Source organism: Mytilus edulis, chromosome 4 (genome assembly GCF_963676685.1).
Source record: "Mytilus edulis chromosome 4, xbMytEdul2.2, whole genome shotgun sequence".
In the NCBI taxonomy this organism is placed as follows: Eukaryota; Metazoa; Mollusca; class Bivalvia; order Mytilida; family Mytilidae; genus Mytilus; species Mytilus edulis.
In genome coordinates, this window is record NC_092347.1 from 38,521,862 (window position 1) to 38,542,689 (window position 20,828).

The 20,828-nt window shown below is 31.0% G+C and overlaps 2 protein-coding genes across 5 annotated transcripts in view; one reads left to right on the plus strand and one right to left on the minus strand.

Moving 5' to 3' along the window:
- Positions 1-7,657, minus strand: part of LOC139521848 (WD repeat-containing protein 11-like) — a 43,505-nt gene extending 35,848 nt beyond the window's left edge. The window contains exons 1-4 of one of the 3 annotated variants that reach the window (XM_071315503.1): positions 7,344-7,657; positions 4,136-4,205; positions 3,254-3,295; positions 2,253-2,406 (exon numbers count right to left, since the gene is read on the minus strand). In XM_071315503.1, the coding sequence (XP_071171604.1) occupies positions 2,253-2,406; positions 3,254-3,295; positions 4,136-4,205; positions 7,344-7,408 (331 nt within the window). In that variant the 5' untranslated portion in view covers positions 7,409-7,657. The remainder of the gene's footprint in view (positions 1-2,252; positions 2,407-3,253; positions 3,296-4,135; positions 4,206-7,343) is intronic. The other 2 variants (XM_071315504.1, XM_071315505.1) reach the window with 2 other exon arrangements.
- A 16-nt stretch (positions 7,658-7,673) lies between these two features.
- LOC139521849 (phospholipid phosphatase 5-like) lies at positions 7,674-20,036 on the plus strand. Of its 2 annotated transcripts, none has more exons than XM_071315507.1 (8): positions 7,674-7,797; positions 9,183-9,276; positions 9,935-10,040; positions 11,299-11,386; positions 12,335-12,398; positions 14,624-14,748; positions 18,002-18,172; positions 19,572-20,036. In XM_071315507.1, exons 2-8 carry the CDS (start codon positions 9,203-9,205, stop codon positions 19,733-19,735), a joined length of 792 nt encoding a protein of 263 aa, XP_071171608.1. In that variant the 5' UTR covers positions 7,674-7,797; positions 9,183-9,202; the 3' UTR covers positions 19,736-20,036. The 2 variants fall into 2 exon arrangements, with proteins under 2 accessions (XP_071171608.1, XP_071171609.1); XM_071315508.1 differs by having other exon boundaries at positions 7,681-7,703.
- Positions 20,037-20,828: the final 792 nt, after the last annotated feature.

Below are 20,828 nucleotides of genomic sequence, written 5' to 3' on the forward strand. Positions count from 1 at the left end.
GTATCATACCAAGTCAGATGTCTTTAATTCAGTGGTAGTCATTTGTTACTATGTATCATACCAAGTCAGATGTCTTTAATTCAGTGGTAGTCATTTGTTACTATGTATCATACCAAGTCAGATGTCTTTTATTCAATGGTAGTCATTTGTTACCATGTATCATACCAAGTCAGTTGTCTTTAATTCAGTGGTAGTCATTTGTTACTATGTATCATACCAAGTCAGATGTCTTTAATTCAGTGGTAGTCATTTGTTACTATGTATCATACCAAGTCAGATGTCTTTAATTCAGTGGTAGTCATTTGTTACTATGTATCATACCAAGTCAGATGTCTTTAATTCAGTGGTAGTCATTTGTTACTATGTATCATACCAAGTCAGATGTCTTTAATTCAGTGGTAGTCATTTGTTACTATGTATCATACCAAGTCAGATGTCTTTAATTCAGTGGTAGTCATTTGTTACTATGTATCATACCAAGTCAGATGTCTTTAATTCAGTGGTAGTCATTTGTTACTATGTATCATACCAAGTCAGATGTCTTTAATTCAGTGGTAGTCATTTGTTACTATGTATCATACCAAGTCAGATGTCTTTAATTCAGTGGTAGTCATTTGTTACTATGTATCATACCAAGTCAGATGTCTTTTATTCAATGGTAGTCATTTGTTACCATGTATCATACCAAGTCAGTTGTCTTTAATTCAGTGGTAGTCATTTGTTACTATGTATCATACCAAGTCAGATGTCTTTAATTCAGTGGTAGTCATTTGTTACTATGTATCATACCAAGTCAGATGTCTTTAATTCAGTGGTAGTCATTTGTTACTATGTATCATACCAAGTCAGATGTCTTTAATTCAGTGGTAGTCATTTGTTACTATGTATCATACCAAGTCAGATGTCTTTAATTCAGTGGTAGTCATTTGTTACTATGTATCATACCAAGTCAGATGTCTTTAATTCAGTGGTAGTCATTTGTTACTATGTATCATACCAAGTCAGATGTCTTTAATTCAGTGGTAGTCATTTGTTACTATGTATCATACCAAGTCAGATGTCTTTAATTCAGTGGTAGTCATTTGTTACTATGTATCATACCAAGTCAGATGTCTTTAATTCAGTGGTAGTCATTTGTTACTATGTATCATACCAAGTCAGATGTCTTTAATTCAGTGGTAGTCATTTGTTACTATGTATCATACCAAGTCAGATGTCTTTTATTCAATGGTAGTCATTTGTTACCATGTATCATACCAAGTCAGTTGTCTTTAATTCAGTGGTAGTCATTTGTTACTATGTATCATACCAAGTCAGATGTCTTTAATTCAGTGGTAGTCATTTGTTACTATGTATCATACCAAGTCAGATGTCTTTAATTCAGTGGTAGTCATTTGTTACTATGTATCATACCAAGTCAGATGTCTTTAATTCAGTGGTAGTCATTTGTTACTATGTATCATACCAAGTCAGATGTCTTTAATTCAGTGGTAGTCATTTGTTACTATGTATCATACCAAGTCAGATGTCTTTAATTCAGTGGTAGTCATTTGTTACTATGTATCATACCAAGTCAGATGTCTTTTATTCAATGGTAGTCATTTGTTACCATGTATCATACCAAGTCAGTTGTCTTTAATTCAGTGGTAGTCATTTGTTACTATGTATCATACCAAGTCAGATGTCTTTAATTCAGTGGTAGTCATTTGTTACTATGTATCATACCAAGTCAGATGTCTTTAATTCAGTGGTAGTCATTTGTTACTATGTATCATACCAAGTCAGATGTCTTTAATTCAGTGGTAGTCATTTGTTACTATGTATCATACCAAGTCAGATGTCTTTAATTCAGTGGTAGTCATTTGTTACTATGTATCATACCAAGTCAGATGTCTTTAATTCAGTGGTAGTCATTTGTTACTATGTATCATACCAAGTCAGATGTCTTTAATTCAGTGGTAGTCATTTGTTACTATGTATCATACCAAGTCAGATGTCTTTAATTCAGTGGTAGTCATTTGTTACTATGTATCATATTTGTTTTTTATTCATTGTTTTATTCATTAATCAAGATATTAGGTTTTTTGTTTGATTTGTTTTTACATTTATCATTTTTGTTTCGCTCGCTGACTGTTTGATATGGGTTTTACTCATTGTTGAAGGCTGTACTGTGACCTGTAGTTGTTATTTGGTCTCTGACGGAGGTCTAATTTTCAATTATACCACATCTTCTTGTTTGTATCATATATTACCTTGTATAGGTTTGTTGCCATCACTGAATTCTGTTTTTGGTTCTCCTTGCTTGACATCCCATATTATAATCAAACCATTAGAATCACCAGAGGCTAGTCTTAATGTATAAGGACTTCCAAGATCATGGTGGTAATTCTCATGTGACCATTTCACCTAAATCATACAAATACATGAATTTATGGAAATATTTTGACACATATGCAATAATGAAGAGAAGAGATACACTAAGCTCTCGTTGTGATATAGCCTTTTTGCACTCATGCAGCGTAAAGCAAACACCAATCAATCTGTGTCATTTGGTCTTTGTGAAAAGTTGTCTCATTGTCAATTATACCCTCTAATCTTTTTTTATATACAGAGATAAAAGACTATTCAAGAAAAATCAGCTGTAGTTGAAAATTCTAAAAACAAATTTTTAGTTCATTTTATTAATAAGTTACACCAGTTAATCAGATATCAATCCACGGAATGTTGTCATTGAACAACTGACTCATAGTGATTGATTGATTGTTGGTTGCTTAACGTCCAGTGGCAAACTGACTCATAGTGTGATGTAATAATAAAGGCAATGCGTGACATCAGAAATGTTATAGAAAATGCATGATTGTTAAAGTCATCTTTCTATACGAATATACACCCTAAAGTCAATATTGGATGTAATATTTTTTTACAGGAGCTTCTATCCTTTAATTTTATTTGACCAATTCATTTTATCATTATAATCAATAACACTTAATCTTTTCCTGAAAATGGTGCACATACTGGACACTATGCAAATTATATTTGACAATTTTTGATGCAAAATCAAATCAAAATTATTTTCTACATAAAAAAAATGCTTATGGAGGTACTTTTTTAAAATTATTTTTCATTTGATTTTTTTTTTATGTGTTGGAATCTTTTGATTTTGCCATAATAAAGGGGACTTTCCCTTTTGTATTTCTTGGAGTTTGGTATTTTTGAATTTTTCATATTTCATCTAAGATTAATTCTGACCTACCTTGACAACTGTTCCCTTATGCTTGACCAATACTTGTATGACCTGTAAAATATACCATATGTCATTATGTCAAATAATTTCTTTTTTTCATCTTACGAAATACTTTTATATGTCAGATTTATGACCCTAAATTAAATTCAAGAGTTAAAAAAAAAAAGGCCTTTATTTAATATATAGTTTATAATTTGCTGATATCATCCCATAGTTGTGTTTAATATACAAAATTGTAATTTGATTGGCATTCATCAAGCATTCATGTCAATCAGTACTAAGGGCTGTCTAGAAATTGTAGTGAAGTATGAGATCTCTATTATTCCAGAGATTATTTATTTGCTTTTCAGATAAAATTTAAAGCTCAAAACATTAAAATTTTCATTTCATATTGAGGCATGCAATCATCATGATCATAATCATCTTCAAAATGTTTTGATTGCACTATGTATCGGTACATGTATTGTCTATAATTCTATAGTGTGCTTACTGTAAAGTATGGTATTAAATTTCATGTGCATAACACAAGTTCAGCAAGCCTGGTGCGTTAAATATTAAAATTTAACTGTCTCTAGCAGACAATGGTAGAGAAATATTGTAACACACTTGTTCTAGTGGTGGAATCTATATTTCTGGTATGTGCATGAGAGGAAAAGATTGGAAAGCCAAACATATAAAACATTGAAAAGCATTAAAATCAAAGGGATTCAACAGAACACCCCAAATTGGCAGGCTCTAGCCAACTTTAACAGATGGATTTGCAACCAAAGTTTTACTACCCTTGAAACCAATGATATATATATATATCACAAATGTATCTGAATTTTTTTTTTTTAAATTTAGTAAACCTGCACTGATTTATTAAATTTAAACATGTTGAAAATACTATACCTGAACATTTTTCGGGTCAATAATAGAAACATATCTCTGACATCCTTGTGCTATCAAACCTTGCCAGCCCCTACAAGATAACGTATGATTAAATAAACCATAATTGATAATAAATATATGATGAAATGGATTACAAATCTTAATGATTTGTTTTATACTTGTCATATATACCATAAGATCTACAAAAAATGTATATGCTTCCAGTGAAATGGGAACTGCTTAACCTTTATTGGCAATTGAGTTCACCCTTGGACTTACAGGGATCTTAATGATCTTGTCTCTCAATCTTTAAATTTCTGTGTCCTATTTCATGGAATGTTGGTTGTCCTCTTTTTGTGACTGTGTTATCTGTTTTCCTTTGACATGATTTGAATCATCTTACCTTTTTGTCGTTCTAGTTACCATGGTTAAATTAGCAATAAGGTAAAGTCTGTTATTTTCATTTTTTTTTTAATTTATTCATTTTCAAAACTTTCTTTTTAACTTAACATGAAGTACATGTATATCTTATTTATGCAAGTTACATTTTAAGTTTTGATGGAAACAGTTATTAAAAACAATAAATCAGAAAATAATTACATGAAATAATTGTTTTAAGTTATATATCCAAAGTTTTGTTGTGATTGTAAATGTTCTGATCTAGATGTGTAATTTTTTATTTTTATAAAAATGGATAATTACCACGTGAATCACTGTTAACATTTACTCGGAAGAAGTTATTCTGAGTATTTTTTATTTCGATTGGTTAATTTGTTTACCAGATACTGGACGCTCTTATATATTTCTTTGTTTCGGGATTCGCTGTACATTTGAAATTTATCGTTAAAATTATTTACCCTCCCACCCTCAGCATAAAACTGTGTTAGTTATGAATTTTATTGTATTCTATGTACTTATTTATAAGATGTGCTTGTATATACTGTGGCTAGCTCATATGTTTATTCGATCTGTTTTGATGATTATATTTATTATTTCTAATGGCTTGACGCTATATTTGCTCATTAACATTAACTTTACATGTTATATGTGACTGCCAGTGGTATAGTCGAGTGTTTATCCTGTGCTGTGAAATATATTTGCTTGTCTTGTGTATATATTGTGCCGTAATAAAATTGAGTAACTTTGCTTTCTTTTGTGAGAAGCCTGGTAATTGAACATGAAATTTCAGAATCGAAATGGGGAATATGTGAAAGAGAGAATAACTCGACCAAAGAACAGAAAGTTCAAAACAACTGAAGGCCACCCAATGGGCATATCCCTAAAAATCTGATTGCTGATACATTGTACTTTAAAATTCATAGTAAATTGATTTTGAGTTGTTTCCCTTGATTTCTTATTTGAAGGGTTAAATGTTTGACTAACTTATTTGAAACATGTAGTATAACCAAGTCTAATTGTTTCTAGAGAGAGGTGATAATTCAAGGAAGGCTTAAAGTAAAGTGGTCAATAAAGCAAGTTGAATTTGGCTCATTTTTGAAGACATTTTACTTTTAGACATCCAGCAAATGGGAAGTAACTCTTGCTCAAATTGTATTTATTGAAACCTTTCTATAGCAGTATGAGTCCTCTTTAAGAACAACATGTACAAAATGTTTATCACCAGGTCACCTGATTTTTATCTTTAACTTCAAATATTTTTCTGTGTTAGAACCCAATCCTTAATGCTGTGTGCTTGGCAGAAAAGCAGTCAATACCAATTTGACCAGTCCAAGGGTTGAAGCCCCCACCTCCCATACTCCAGGGAAATACCACAACACGACGATGTCCTTGTATTACATAAATATTAAGCTTTGATGTCCAGTGTGAGCCAAGTTTCCTTGTTGAAGGCTGTACTTTGACCTAATAAGGGTTTACTTTTACAAATTAATTGTGACTTGGAAAGAGATTACTTTGTCTAATTGGCACTCATACCACATCGGCTTATTTTTATTTACTATTGCCATTGTTTACCTGTTTAATGAAAATTGTAATTATTTTTATGCCAAACAAAAAATATGCAATTGTATATTTTTTTTAGTCAAACATACATACAGATTTCCCTATCCTAGTTAATTGCTGTTTTTCTGGATTGTATTTATAAAAATTAGTGGGCTAGTAGGGTATTGGATCTGTTCGCCTTAATAACACGTTCATGCGCCCTTCTTAAAATAAAAAAAATCAATATTAAGGGCAATCATATTTAACATGTTTAATATAAACTTATTCAGATTTTATAAGGTATATATTTTTGGAATTTCTAAAAACACATAGAAAGCTTGTTCAATGACATATACATGTATACATACTTCTCACTGATTGTTGATATACTAGTCCTTGATGGATTAATAATAAATACAACATTTTGTATCGATAAAATAGTCAACTTTGAATTAATTTTTTTTTTAAATGTACTGTCGAAATCGTAAATCTTGAAAATGATTTAAATATATAAACAAGCTCATTTATTATTTTATTCTGAAACTACTTTAACACATGTGATATATTAGTCAGTCATAGTTATACTACTTTTAAAAATCGACTAAATAGAATGATTTGGTAACAAATATCAATTAAGATAAATTATACATTCTACTATGAATTTTATTTACCAAATTAGGTCTACTATCTAAATCAAAGGGAAACTTATAAAATGGTTACGGCAAAACAATTATTCGGCGAATTTTCAACAAACTTTAAGATATTCTGTTCAAATATTAAACATTATGCATCTAGACAATAAGAAAAAAAAATCAGGGCGAATGGACCCTAGGCGAACAGTTATCAGGGTAAACATGTATTAGGGCGAAAGTGAATCAGGGCCAACAGACCTGGATTCTGCTAGGTGTGCGCTAGTTCATCTTTCGGAAAGGCTATTTCATTTTTTTATTGGGAGGATTCACAGGCACTTGTTTCTATCTATACGAAGGTCGACTATCCATATAAATAGAATTCTATTTATATGGATAGTCGACCTTCGTATGGATAGAAACAAGTGCCTGTGGGAGGATTCCTATAATGTCATAGAAAATAAATTAAATAGCCTTTGACGACCTCATAAATATTTGGACTAGGTGTGCATGGTAGTTAGATTGTCAAAAGTTGTTATCAAAAGTTGAAAGGAGCAAAAATTTATAAATAATTTATGTCAATTTTAGAAATTGTCTTCTGAAGAATGTTTGAAAATCCAAGACTATGGGTTATATTCTATGAGATAGCTGGTCACTTTTACCAATCACAAGCCCCTTTATTCTGTAGATGAAGAACACCAGTGACTGTTTTTGGGGACAGTTTCATTTTTCCCCTTTCATGTGAAATTCAGGAGTACCTAAGTTAAATATGTAGATCCTGATTTTCAAAATACACTCATAATATACATTTTAAGAATATTATGAATACTTGATATTCAATTTTGATTATCTAATTATATTTGTTATTTTCCATTCTATCTAGCGAATTAACTTAGATAGTTTTTGGTAGAATGTGCATTTGATTTATATTTGAGGAACACACAAAACATAATTTAGCTTTCTCCTTTTTTTTCTCCGAATGATTCGAAAGAGTTTCTCGGGATTCACCAATGATCGCACAGGTAAAGCTGACACGACTGAATAAAAAAAATATGTTTCAGTTTTAATTTAATCACTTCGCTTTTTCATGATTTTATTTTGGTTATGGTAAATCATGCACCTTCCTAGCAATCATAGTTGATGTTGTCAAAATGAAATGATAAGCACATAAATAAATCAAAGTGTTATGATCTTATCCATCCACTATCATCTTATTTTTTTTTTTGGTAAAGGCTTCGGCAGCAACCATTTGATTTTCGGGGAGGGGGGGGGGGGGGGCTATGTTTTTTTTTGGAAAAAAAAGTTTGTTTCCAGTTTTTGGAGAAAAAAATAATTTGTTTTTGATTCTGAGAAAAAAAAATTGTTTGTTTCACCCCCAGCTGCCACTATCATGACTATATGTAATGCTGAAATTGAAAGAAAAAAATTGTTTTCGACTTGTCGCAAAAAAAATAGATTGTTTTTCGCCACAGGCGACAAAAAAAAGTTTGTACAGAAAAAAAAACCATAGCCCTCCCCAGCAAATCAAATGGTTGCTGCCTTACAAGATTTGTGTCTAGTTTCATTGCATGAGAGATCAAATTAAATGCATGCCAGTGTTCATGTCGATCCGGCCCTAAGTCCATCGTTCCCATTTTGATCATTTAGAAGTCCGAGTCTATCCAGCCCTAGTCCAAATAATTTAATATGCCACCTAAAAAGGCTTTTTTTGATTTTGCTGTTACACCTTCTTTTATGAAGGCCTCCAAATTTTTTTTTACCAAAAAGTCATACAAACACTGCATAATTATTTTGACTAATCTGCTGTCGTATCAGTCTTCGCTCAATCCTGAATCCTCAATCTTTAAAAGGCCTGTTGGCACAAATTGTCCCAATGTGCAGGGAAGCATTTTATTATGAATATTACAATTATACAAATTATAAGAGGTGGGCGGAAAAAAAAGTTGGTGCTTAACAAATATTTGAATAACTTGTTAAATTTTATAAGCAGCAGGTAGCTGCGGAACAGTAGCTCTTAGTCTTAGGACCTTATGTTTTTTTTTGACTATTTGCAGACCATAGACAGCAAATAGTAAAATTAATTGTCACAGGAAACATACTTTTGCCACTGAGTCAAATAAAGCATTTTCATCCTTTTTTTATGAAGGTTTCATTGCTCAATTCTGTCAAATTCTGACTTTGACATGTTCAAAATTATTAACACATTTTATAATATCATTATCATGATTATACATATTTTGACTTTTATAAGTTGGAAACAACAAAAAACTTTGTTTATGTCACATGTATGTCTAAAAGCTCTATTGAAAAAAAATTGTTCAGAATTTAATTTTGCATATTCAAAAGACAACTCCAAAAATTGTGATTGGAGCCACAATATTGAGTTTGAAAATATTTATATTTTGGAAACTCCCAAACGATGCTGATGGAAAAAAAATGAGTTCTGAGAATAATCATCAAGTACTCAAGGTCCAGTAATTATATTTTTTCTATAATTTCAGTTTTAGATCACTAAACCGTGATGACCTTGGTAAATAAGTCGCATAAACTTGCTGTAGAAATTGGAGTACGATTGTTCTTATTCGTATTTTTCTAGTAAGTACTAACATTTACATAATACAGATATTAAGCACTAAATACAAAATGTATGATTGACTTTTCATTGGTTCACTCCTTATAAAACTAATTTTATTTGTATATCTGTAACCAGTGTTTTTGATATGGGAAATTGAGTACAGAGATCAAAATCACTTAATACAGATGTTTGTTGCTAAACTAAATGCTAGCTGGTGACTCTGTGATATATATACTATTACTTATGTTAAAAAACATAGCACAATTTTTAGCTCAATTAATGTTTGAAGCAAATTACTACACTTGTCTGTACAGAAGGATTGTAAAAGAAAATCTATGAAATATTTGCACATGATACTCAAAGACAATTGAGATTAGTAAATTAAAGGATAAGCCTTTTTATTGTCTTTTTCATTGTATAAGGTCCTTGAATATCTTCAGCTATGGACAATTAATTGTTCATATTTTACAACCACTTTGCTTGGGCTATTAGAATTAAGTTTATCTATACTCTTTGATGTTTAATAGCTATCTTGACCACTAAGATGTTGATAATTTTCTATGAATAGCAACAAATGTTAATATTAGAACTTTTAAAGGAACAAGCATTTGCTTGATCGCAGACACTCATTTATAAGATATTTACCAAAAATATAATTTTGAGTTATATTCTTTTTAGCATAAGTGATGATGCTACTCCATACTTTCGAAAGATCCAACCAGAGGAATTCTGGCTTTACAGATTTCCAAGAACACCAAGTTATTACCCAGGATATCTTCTTTGGGTTTGTATAAGTTGTTGACTGTTTATTGTGTTTCAATTCTCTAGCTTTCAATACTTTTTAATTTAGGTTTTGCTAATTGTTGAAGGCAGTACACTGACCTGAAGTTGTTTACAATTTTGTTCTTTGGTCCTTTGTAGATAATTGTCTCTTTAGATAGTTTTCCTAATTTAAGAACTGACTTTTTAGTAAATACACAGGATCACAGAAGTTTCAAACAGAAAGATTTTGAAAGTAAAGAAAACTGTGCATCTTATCATCAGCATGACTTTATCAGATGACAATATTAATACTAAATATCCAGGCTAAAATAAGGCTTACACATAGTTATATACTTTAATTCAGCGATTTCACGGGTGTGTTCTAGTATTACCTAAAGTGACATACAAAGCAAAGCCAAATTCATCCAATGTCAACTTTGCATGGGGAATTGAAAGTTGAAACCATAGTTTTTGCATAATTCCTAAACAATAATCTAGTGACATTTCTGCATTAATAAATATTTTTTTATAATCACTTTTGATGTTATAAAGCAGTTATAAAATTGAGAATGGAAATGGGAAATGTGTCAAAAAGACAACAATCCGACCATAGAGCAGACAAAAGAGGAAGGCCACCAATGGGTCTTTAATGCATGGAGCACCTAAGGGCGTCCATCAGCTGGCCACTCAACAAATATGTATACTAGTTCAGTGATAATGGACATCATACTAACCCCAAATTATACACAAGAAACTAAAATTAAAAATGATACAAGACTAACAAAGGAGTGAATTATTTGAATAAATTTTGGATAAAACATGTGTTTCATCACAGTTGATTAGTGCAGTTAATTGTTTTGATAGTTTTCCATGTTTATAGATGCATAAAGAATCACAATTTTGAACATTGATGCCGCTCTTAAAATATTCTTTGTTACAAAATATTTTTAAAGAATATTGAAAAGTAAAATAACAAAATTATCAAACTCCAACAGAAAATCAACTGAAATTCCTTTATAAAATGTCAAAATCAAAAGCTCAAACACATCTAACAAATTGAAAACAACTGTCATATTTCTGAATTTTCAGGCATTTCCTTATGTAGAAAATGATGGATTAAACCTGGGTTTATAGCTAGCTAAACTTTCCACTTGTATAACAGTTGCATAGAATTCCATTTTATTGACACTAATAAAGAGATTGATAATGAAATTAATTATTTTTTCACAAAAACTCATTTCAGAATGCATAGAATCATATATTAGGATTTTATTTTGTAGATTACTATTCTTGGAGTACCAATAATCGTAGCAACTGTATATTTCATCAAAACTCGAGATAAAACAGATTGGCAACAGGCTATATTAGGTTTGTGCTATTAGTAACTGTGTTTTCAAATTCTCTACCTAAACTTTCACTGCCAATAGCTACAAATGTATATAGATGCAGCTTCAGTGAAAAATAATATCATGTTTGCATTACATCATGCATATGCTAAAGCCTTATACATAACTAGATATAATAAGATGTGGTATGAGGGCCAGTGAGACAACTCTTAATCCAAGTCTTAATTTGTAAAAGTAAACCATTATAGGTCAAAGTAAGGCCTTCATCATGGAGCCTTTGCTCACACCGAACAGCAAGCTTTAAACGGCCCCAAAATTGACAAGTGTGAAACCATTCAAACAGGAACACTCAATATATATTTTTTTTTATACAGAAATTAAAAGATATTTAATTGACTTATATCTGGTATAGGGAAAAAAAATTATGACAATTGTAGACTTGTGCCAAAGAGGAAAATGCTAAGTGATTGTTTTAAAGTTTGCTTCCGATAAGTGAAATAAGACAGGTATTAGAAAATAGTAATGTACAAAATTTCAACCTCAGTCACCTCATAATTAGTAAACTCTCAAACAAAAAATCATTCTGTCCTATTTTATATAAAAAAAAAATTTAATCATTATATCTCAAAGTCCATGTTATTTTGATCATTTTTGTCAAATACAACTTTGAATTATTAGAATAGTCAACAGTATATTCCTGTTAACTAAAAGTTTCTGTTCTGTTACCTCAAAACTAAAACTTTAAGTCTAAAAAATAAAAACTGATAGATTAGCATTGTTTTACTTGCTTATATCTCAAAATTCCTGAAATCAAAATTAATTTTGTCAGACTGGTCAAAATTTGCATAACAGTATGCATTGGTTATGTGATATACCAGTCATTGAAATATAGCACATTCAATCAATATGAGTTGTGGAGAACTAAAAATGGATATCAAAATTTCTGTTTTATTGTCTAATTTCATTTTAGGTGTTGTGTTATCTATCTACTTGACTGCTTCTGTAACAAATTGTATAAAGCTAGCTGTTGGCAGGTAAATTGAATTTCTAGTTAAGTTTTGAAGGTTTTCATTATATTTTTCTGCCTGTGCTGTCTTTTGTTTGTCCATCAGTTCCTCAGTATGTCCCGCTTTGGGTTAAAAATTTTGGTCAAGGTAGTTTTTGAAGAAATTCAAGCCCAATCAATGTGCTCTGTGGATTTGAATATCTATTTGACGCTGGCTTTTTTTAAATAAACAAACAATACATGTAAAGTTATTGCTATAAATGTAATGTTGATATTATTAATTTTGAAGTCTTCAATTTTATCTCGAATCCCTGTGTTGGTTATATCTTTAAGATCATCCTCTGTTTTTAAAAGCAAAATTATTTCATATGGCAATGAATATGAAAATAAGATATAAGAAAAAAATGATAATTTGTCTATATTAATTTTTTTTTATCAAACAAAGGATCGATCCTTAAATTATTGACAATCACTGAAATCATATTAAGGAATTTGTAGAATAATTATTAAAATGTTCAGTGATTATGTGAAATCACTGGTCATTTTTAGGGATAATATATAATCCCTGATTATACAAATTCACTGTAACATATATACAGGTTGCACTATAATAAACCATTCATTTATTTTACTAATAGTTGGGTATAGTTAGGGTAACTGAAACCACATGTAGATCTTTTTATTTGGCACAAGAGGAAAAAAAACTATAAATGAAACAACTGTTTTCATGGTTATACATGTAGTTTAATTGTATTCTCAGTAATGAATTGAACAATATAACATTAAAGTAATAGAGCATCGCCACAATGCGACAAATGACATTGAAAAAATACAGTTAATTTTTTTACGCCAAATGTGATGCTATCACAAATTTCTGGGGAAAACACTGATTACTATCCTGGTTTTTTTTACCAAACATGGACAGAAGCTACTCACAATCTAAAGATAGTATGGAGTGGAATATTTCATAAATTTTTTTCCTCATTTTTGTTAAGCCTACAATTAACAGCTAGAGTAGTGGAGACACTGGGTTCTGTGGAACCGTAACAAAATTTTTTAAGTTAAGGATGCAGTGTCATGTGTTTAATTTAGGTGGATTATTAATATATATTTCCTCATATTAAATTTTCTTATACTTTAACAAAATAGAAATTTTTCCATGCTTTTTTTATTAAATATTATCAAAAGTGCTATTTTTCAAGCTACAGGTTGTCAAAATTGTCCAATGTTGCTTAGATTATACATAAATAACATTTTTTTTGTGAATAATAAGAAATCTATATAATAGAATTTTAAATAAGATAAGAAAAGAAAGGTTTTATCATATGCCTTCAGAAAATAAAAATAAAAATGGTGTCACCAAACATTAATTTCAGAAAATGGGTGAGGTGAGGGGAGTTAAAGGGTTTAAACGCCAAAAGAAGGGAAAATTACGATTTTTGGCCATTGTTTCTTAAAATTTAATAGTGTGCACCTACATGACCCAGAGATAATTGTAACGATTTAGACAGCAAAAACAGTTCTCATGACAGTGGAATATAAAAAATACTGGGTCACGTTGGCGCAGGCCCTTAAAAACTAAAAATTTGTTGCAAAGTGATTATTAATTACAATATTTGAATAACAGAAAGTTCACCCCCATCACCTCACCCAGTTGCTAAAATTAGTGGTTTTGAAGTTCATCTAAACAAACTTCAAACCTCAGGGAATATTTTAACATACAAAGTAGCTTTCCAAATCAGTATAAATCAGAATATGAAAAATGAGAAAATAGGGGGGCCAAACGCTGGCCTTATCCTACCTTGTCCTTTCTATTCATTAAAAAGTTGTATTTAATTTTTTTTATATAGTTACTTGTATCTGATATTGATTGAATGCTTTTTACATCAAACAAAAACTGAGTTACTTGTCTCTTATGTGGAATGAATACTTTTTACAACGGACAAAAACTAATTCTAATTTGTTATGTGTAGATTTTCTTCCATTTATTCTACTCAGACCTACAGTCATAAATGGTAAAAGGTGACATGTCAATGTATTACACCTTAGTTTGATATTGACAATTTTTTATCCATCCTGTTACTGTGTACCGGTACACCTTAGTTTGATATAGAATTCATATTTGATTGGCATTGATTTTTATATGTACATTTTTTATGACCATATCATATTTACTAGTGGTAGAGATTTTACCAGGCACTTATTTCCCGGACAACAATTTAAAAAGAAGTAATTATTTTTCATTCACTTTAGGCCTCGTCCAGACTTTTTAGAGAGATGTTTCCCAGATGGTAAAATCAACAATGATCTAAAATGTACAGGAAATGCAGCAGACATCATTCAGGGATATAAAAGTTTCCCCAGTGGACATTCATCATGCAAGTAGAGTATATATGTTTTATTACTTATCATGATAAAACTGCAGATCATGCATGTTAAAAAAATTCCAAACATACTTTTCTTCAATGAAAAATTAAATTACATGTTACAAAAGTCGAAACAACTCATATTGTCAGAAAAAATACAATTTTAAACATCCAAATAACTGATATTTATATTTGGATATAAAAAAAACATGTAAAAAGAAAAAAAGAAAAATTAAAAGATATTGTTTTGCAGATGATTTATAGTTAATTGAACTCACTGTAGTCTGATGAGTCATTATACGACCGCAAAATTTGAAAATATTTTCGTCGTATATTGCTATCACGTTGGCGTCGGCGTCGTCGTCCGTCGTCCTAATACTTTTAGTTTTCGCACTCTAACTTTAGTAAAAGTGAATGGAAATCTATGAAATTTTAACACAAGGTTTATGACCACAAAAGGAAGGTTGGTATTGATTTTGGGAGTTTTGGTCCCAACATTTTAGGAATTAGGGGCCAAAAAGGGACCCAAATAAGCATTTTCTTGGTTTTCGCACTATAACTTTAGTTTAAGTTAATAGAAATCTATGAAATTTTGACACAAGGTTAATGACCACAAAAGAACGGTTGGGATTGATTTTGGGAGTTTAGGTTTCAACAGTTTAGGAATTAGGGGCCAAAAAAGGGCCCAAATAAGCATTATTCTTGGTTTTCGCACAATAACTTTAGTTTAAGTAAATAGAAATCAATGAAATTTAAACACAATGTTAATGACTACAAAAGGAAGGTTGGTATTGATTTTGGGAGTTTAGGTCCCAACAGTTTAGGAATTAGGGGCCAAAAAGGGACCCAAATAAGCATTTTTCTTGGTTTTCGCACCATAACGTTAGTATAAGTAAATAGAAATCTATGAAATTTAAACACAAGGTTTATGACCATAAAAGGAAGGTTGGTATTGATTTTGGGAGTTTTGGTCCCAACAGAATAAGGGGCCCAAAGGGTCCAAAATTAAACTTTGTTTGATTTCATCAAAATTGAATAATTGGGGTTCTTTGATATGCCGAATCTAACTGTCATGACTGTGTATGTAGATTCTTAACTTTTGGTCCCGTTTTCAAATTGGTCTACATTAAGGTCCAAAGGGTCCAAAATTAAACTTAGTTTGATTTTGACAAAAAATGAATCAGTTAGGTTCTTTGATATGCTGAATCTAAAAATGTACTTAGATTCTTGATTATTGGCCCAGTTTTCAAGTTGGTCTAAATCGGGGTCCAAAATTAAACTTTGTTTGATTTCATCAAAAATTGAATAAATGGGGTTCTTTGATATACCAAATCTAACTGTGTATGTAGATTCTTCATTTTTGGTCCTGTTTTCAAATTGGTCTACACTAAAGTCCAAAGGGTCCAAAATTAAACTTAGTCTGATTTCAACAAAAATTGAAATCTTGGGGTTCTTTGATATGCTGAATCCAAAAATGTACTTAGATTTTTTATTATGGGCCCAGTTTTCAAGTTGGTCCAAATCAGGATCTAAAATTATTATATTAAGTGTTGTGCAATAGCAAGTCTTTTCAATTGCACAGTATTGCGCAATGGCAAGAAATATCTAATTGCACAATATTGTGAAATAGCAAATTTTTTTTTAATTAGAGTTATCTTTCTTTGTCCAGAATAGTAAGCAAGAAATATCTAATTGCAAAATATTGTGCAATAGCAAGATTTTTTTTTAATTGGAGTTATCTTTCTTTGTCCAGAATCAACTTAAATCTTTGTTATATACAATATACAATGTATATTCACTTTTTACTACCAACTGATAAATTATAATAAATAACATTCAGTGATAACAAGCAGTTTTTTTTTTACATCTTAATATTTTATGATGTATTTAAATGAGTAGTTATTGTTGCAAACTCCATTAGAAATTTTAATTGAGATTAGTTTTGGAATAAGGGAAAGGGGGATGTGATTAAAAAAATTGGGTTCAATTTTTCTCATTTGAAATTTCATAAATAAAAAAGAAAATTTCTTCAAACATTTTTATGCCCCACCTACGATAGTAGAGGGGCATTATGTTTTCTGGTCTGTGTGTCCGTCCGTCTGTCTGTCCGTTCGTTCGTCCGTCCGTTCGTCAGTCCGTCTGTGCCGCTTCAGGTTAAAGTTTTTGGTCAAGGTAGTTTTTGATGAAGTTTAAGTCCAATCGACTTCAAACTTAGTACACATGTCCCCTATGATATGATCTTTCTAATTTTAATGCCAAATTAGAGTTTTTACCCCAATTTCACGGTCCACTGAACATGGAAAATGATAGTGCGAGTGGGGCATTCGTGTACTGAGGACACATTCTTGTTTTGAGAGGATTAATATTCAACAGCATAGTGAATTGCTCTAAGAGAAAACAAAAATTTTAAGTTCATTAGAACACATTCATTCTGTGTCAGAAACCTATGCTGTGTCAACTATTTAATCACAATCCAAATTTAGAGCTGAATCCAGCTTGAATGTTGTGTCCATACTTGCCACAACCGTTCAGGGTTCAACCTCTGCGGTCGTATAAAGCTACGCCCTGCGGAGCATCTGGTCTTATAATGTTAAAAGGTGCAAAATCTCTACAATGACAAGATTGTACCAACAGATTGAACAACAATGTCAACAGTTTTTTCGTGTGTGAGAGTTTGGTATAGTTATTAGAAGATGTGGTATGAGTGCCAATGAGACAGCTCTCAATCCAAGTCACAATTTGTAAAAAAAGTAAACCATTATAGGTTAAAGCCTTCAACAAGGAACATTGGCTCACATTTGTATATTAAACAGGAAAAGCATTTCTGAGTTGTCTTGGTAGGGTGACAGGTCTTCCAGGAGAATGTTACTGCTAAGTTTGACAGTTGAGTACACAACAGAATTCATATTTGTGTCACATAAATATGATTTGGACCTGATATGCATGTAGTATTAGCCATTTAATTTTAATTTCCAATCAGCATCTGCCTAGATATATGATCATAGTTTAGAGCGATAAACATTTAAGTCTCAACTTCTTTCTTCTTTTAATTTACAGGAATCAGTTTCATCATTTAAATAAGTAAATCATAGCCAAGAACCTGAACCATTCATATTTTTGGGATGTTTATTATAAAATGGTGTAAATGGTGTAGGTTTTGTTATTGTACACACCTCTTTTAATTGAGGATTTATTTTTTTCAAATCTCAAAATTTGTTTAATTTAACTATGATGTTGACACTGTTATATATAATTTTTTTTTCAGTTGCATTTTCCAGTTTCGGATATGTTGCACTTTACATAGCAGGAAAATGTCAGTGTTTTACATTAAAAGGCAGAGGTCATGCCTATAAACTTTGTATGGTTTTTATTCCCCTTGTATGGGCAACCTTAATTGCAGCTTCAAGAACAGCTGATTTTCATCATCATTGGCAAGGTAAATGCAATAAGATAAAACAGAGGATTTTTATACGACCGCAAAAAAAATATGGGATCATATAATGGTATAATGTCGTCTGCATCGTCGTCCGAAGACACATTTGGTGTCCGGACAATTTTTGAAGGGGTTCAATTTTCTTTTTCAATTTTCAAGAAAGAACCTTTAATTGCACAAAAGTATGATAAATGTGCAATAGATTTGTAAGATCTTGACATTTATTTTGTGTCAAAAACCTATACTATGCTAAAAGTTTGATCACAATCCAAATTCAGATAGAATCAAGCTTAAATATTGTGTCAAAATTTACCACAAATGTTCAGGGTTCAACCTTTGCAGTCTTATCAGGCTGCGCTCAGCGAAGCATTTTATTTACCATCAGATATCTGTTATTTTTATGCCCCATTTATAGGCATTATGTTTATCGGTCTGTGGGTCCGTCAGTCCCAGTTAAGGTTAAAGTTTTTGGTCAAGGTTGTGTTTGATGAAGTCCAATCTACTTGAAACTTAGTACACATGTTCCCTATGATATGATCTTTCTACTTGTAATGCCAAATTAGAGTTTCGACTCCAATTTCACTGTCCACGACACATTCTTGTAATGTTTTACTTTAAAAGAGACAAATAAAGGGCAATAAGAGTACAGCGTGTTAAGGGAATGTTGAAAAATGTTAAATTCCAGTTGAATATTTTTGGAGAGTTTATTGTGCTTGATACTGTAATGTATTTAATATATAAAAAGGGGATGTGGTATGATTGCCAATGGGACAACTCTCCACAAGAGACCAAAATGACAAAGAAATTAATAACTACAGGTCACTGTAGGGTCTTCTACAATGACCAAAGCCCATACCACACAATATCAAATATGATGCCTTCTCCTCCCAAGAAAAAATGATGTAATGCTTCAACAATCAATTAATTAAATATGCAGCAAACAGCTCCTTATATTTTTGGAAAGGATAAGAGCTAAAGAAATCAAATGAAAAGGAATCAATTTTATTGAATGCGTTCAATGAGAAAAACAGCATTAAAAAGATACTGTACTAGTACTAAATATAAAAAAAAAGTTATTTCAAGCTTTTTAAAATTTGTCTTAGATTTAATTGTGAAATGACTGTTGATCTCAATAATGATTTGAATATCTTGCCAAAACGTGGCCAGAATCAATATTTTTGTTATAGAATAGAAAGAAAGATACCCGTAGCTAATTCCAGACTGGTCTATAATTACAGACAAAAATAGTTTTGAAAGTCAATCTTCTTTTAGCCCTTTTAAGCTTTTTCATAAACTCTGACAGAAGATATCAGGCTTGAGTCAAATTTTATTGAATACAAAAATTTATAAAAATATTGTTATGTTGAATTCTGTAGTAAATTATCTTTTAATCTCATTTCAGATGTGATAGTAGGCAGTATATTAGGACTAGTGATATCCTACTCATGTTACAGACAGTACTATCCATCAGTATACAGATCTAATTGCCATATACCATACATTAGTGACAATACTTCAAGGGACATTGAATTACAACTTATAAAGGATCACATTAACATACCTTAACAATAAAGTAAAATTATAGTGAAATCCAGATATAAGAGGAAAATATCTCTACTTTTGTTATTATTTTTAAAACGGACTTAATTTTGTGCTATAAGTGTCGGAATGAATAAATGTTAATTGATGAAAATTATTTTGAAAAAACAATTTTTATTTTAAACAGCTAGCATTTGTAGTTTAATACCACTAGATATGGTATATAAAATTGTTGTTTATTTAATACCGTCTTCACATATTTGTTACTTGTTTTATAGATTTTTGTATTTATTGAGATCATGCTTATTAAAATTGTTTTTGCGGGCAATGTTTTTTGTCTTCTGAACACAATCAATAAAAAATACTGGCTACAAGCCCTTTGAACCAATAGAATTGTGTTTTCACCATATATAAGTATAAACTTAAGGATGTTTTTGACTTTTTGCCTTATACAATTGTAATCAGAATCCTAGTTTTATCCCTGTAGTGCCAATGACAATTTTCCTCATTAACCTCTCAGTGGCGGATCCAGAACTTTTCATAAAAGGGGGGGCCTACTGACCTAAGGGAGTCTGCTTCGGTCATGCTTCAGTGATTCCCTATATAATCAATCAAATTTTTCCCACTTAGACCTGGATGCTTCATACTTTTGATATAAATGCCCTATGTTATAAAGTTTGTGTCGGTCACATGTCCATTGTCCTTCACCTCATTTTCAGGGTTCAACAACTTCTTGTGTGAAGTAAAGTTAATTTCTCTCTTATTATGAGAGGGCTGATGGGGGGTCTCAACACGATTCACAAGTTGATTTTTTTGTCAATCATGATTCACAGAAAATAAATTTCCATGATCACGAATCATGAAAAATTAAAAAAAAAAATCTGTAGAAAAACGGACCACAATAACAAAAATGCGCCGATCAAGAACAAAAACAACCCATTAGGTCCCTTTATTATGAGTAATAAGCCTTAGGATAACAATATAAAGTATGTACCTACCTTGCAAGGTCCTTGTGCCTGTCAGTCATCTGCCTTCGACCTAATTTCATGGATCAGTGATCAAGTTAGGTTCTCATGGTCTAATCCATTTAACTGTCCATATCTCATATACTTTTATAAGC

Bases quoted from the DNA above. Each gene is read 5' to 3' on its own strand.
- LOC139521849 (XM_071315507.1), top strand. From the start codon at position 9,203: ATGACCTTGGTAAATAAGTCGCATAAACTTGCTGTAGAAATTGGAGTA. The intron at 9,277-9,934 runs GTAAGTACTAAC...TATTCTTTTTAG, and splicing joins TTCTTATTCGTATTTTTCTA to CATAAGTGATGATGCTACTC. The intron at 14,749-18,001 runs GCAAGTAGAGTA...TTTTTTTTTCAG, and splicing joins CCCCAGTGGACATTCATCAT to TTGCATTTTCCAGTTTCGGA.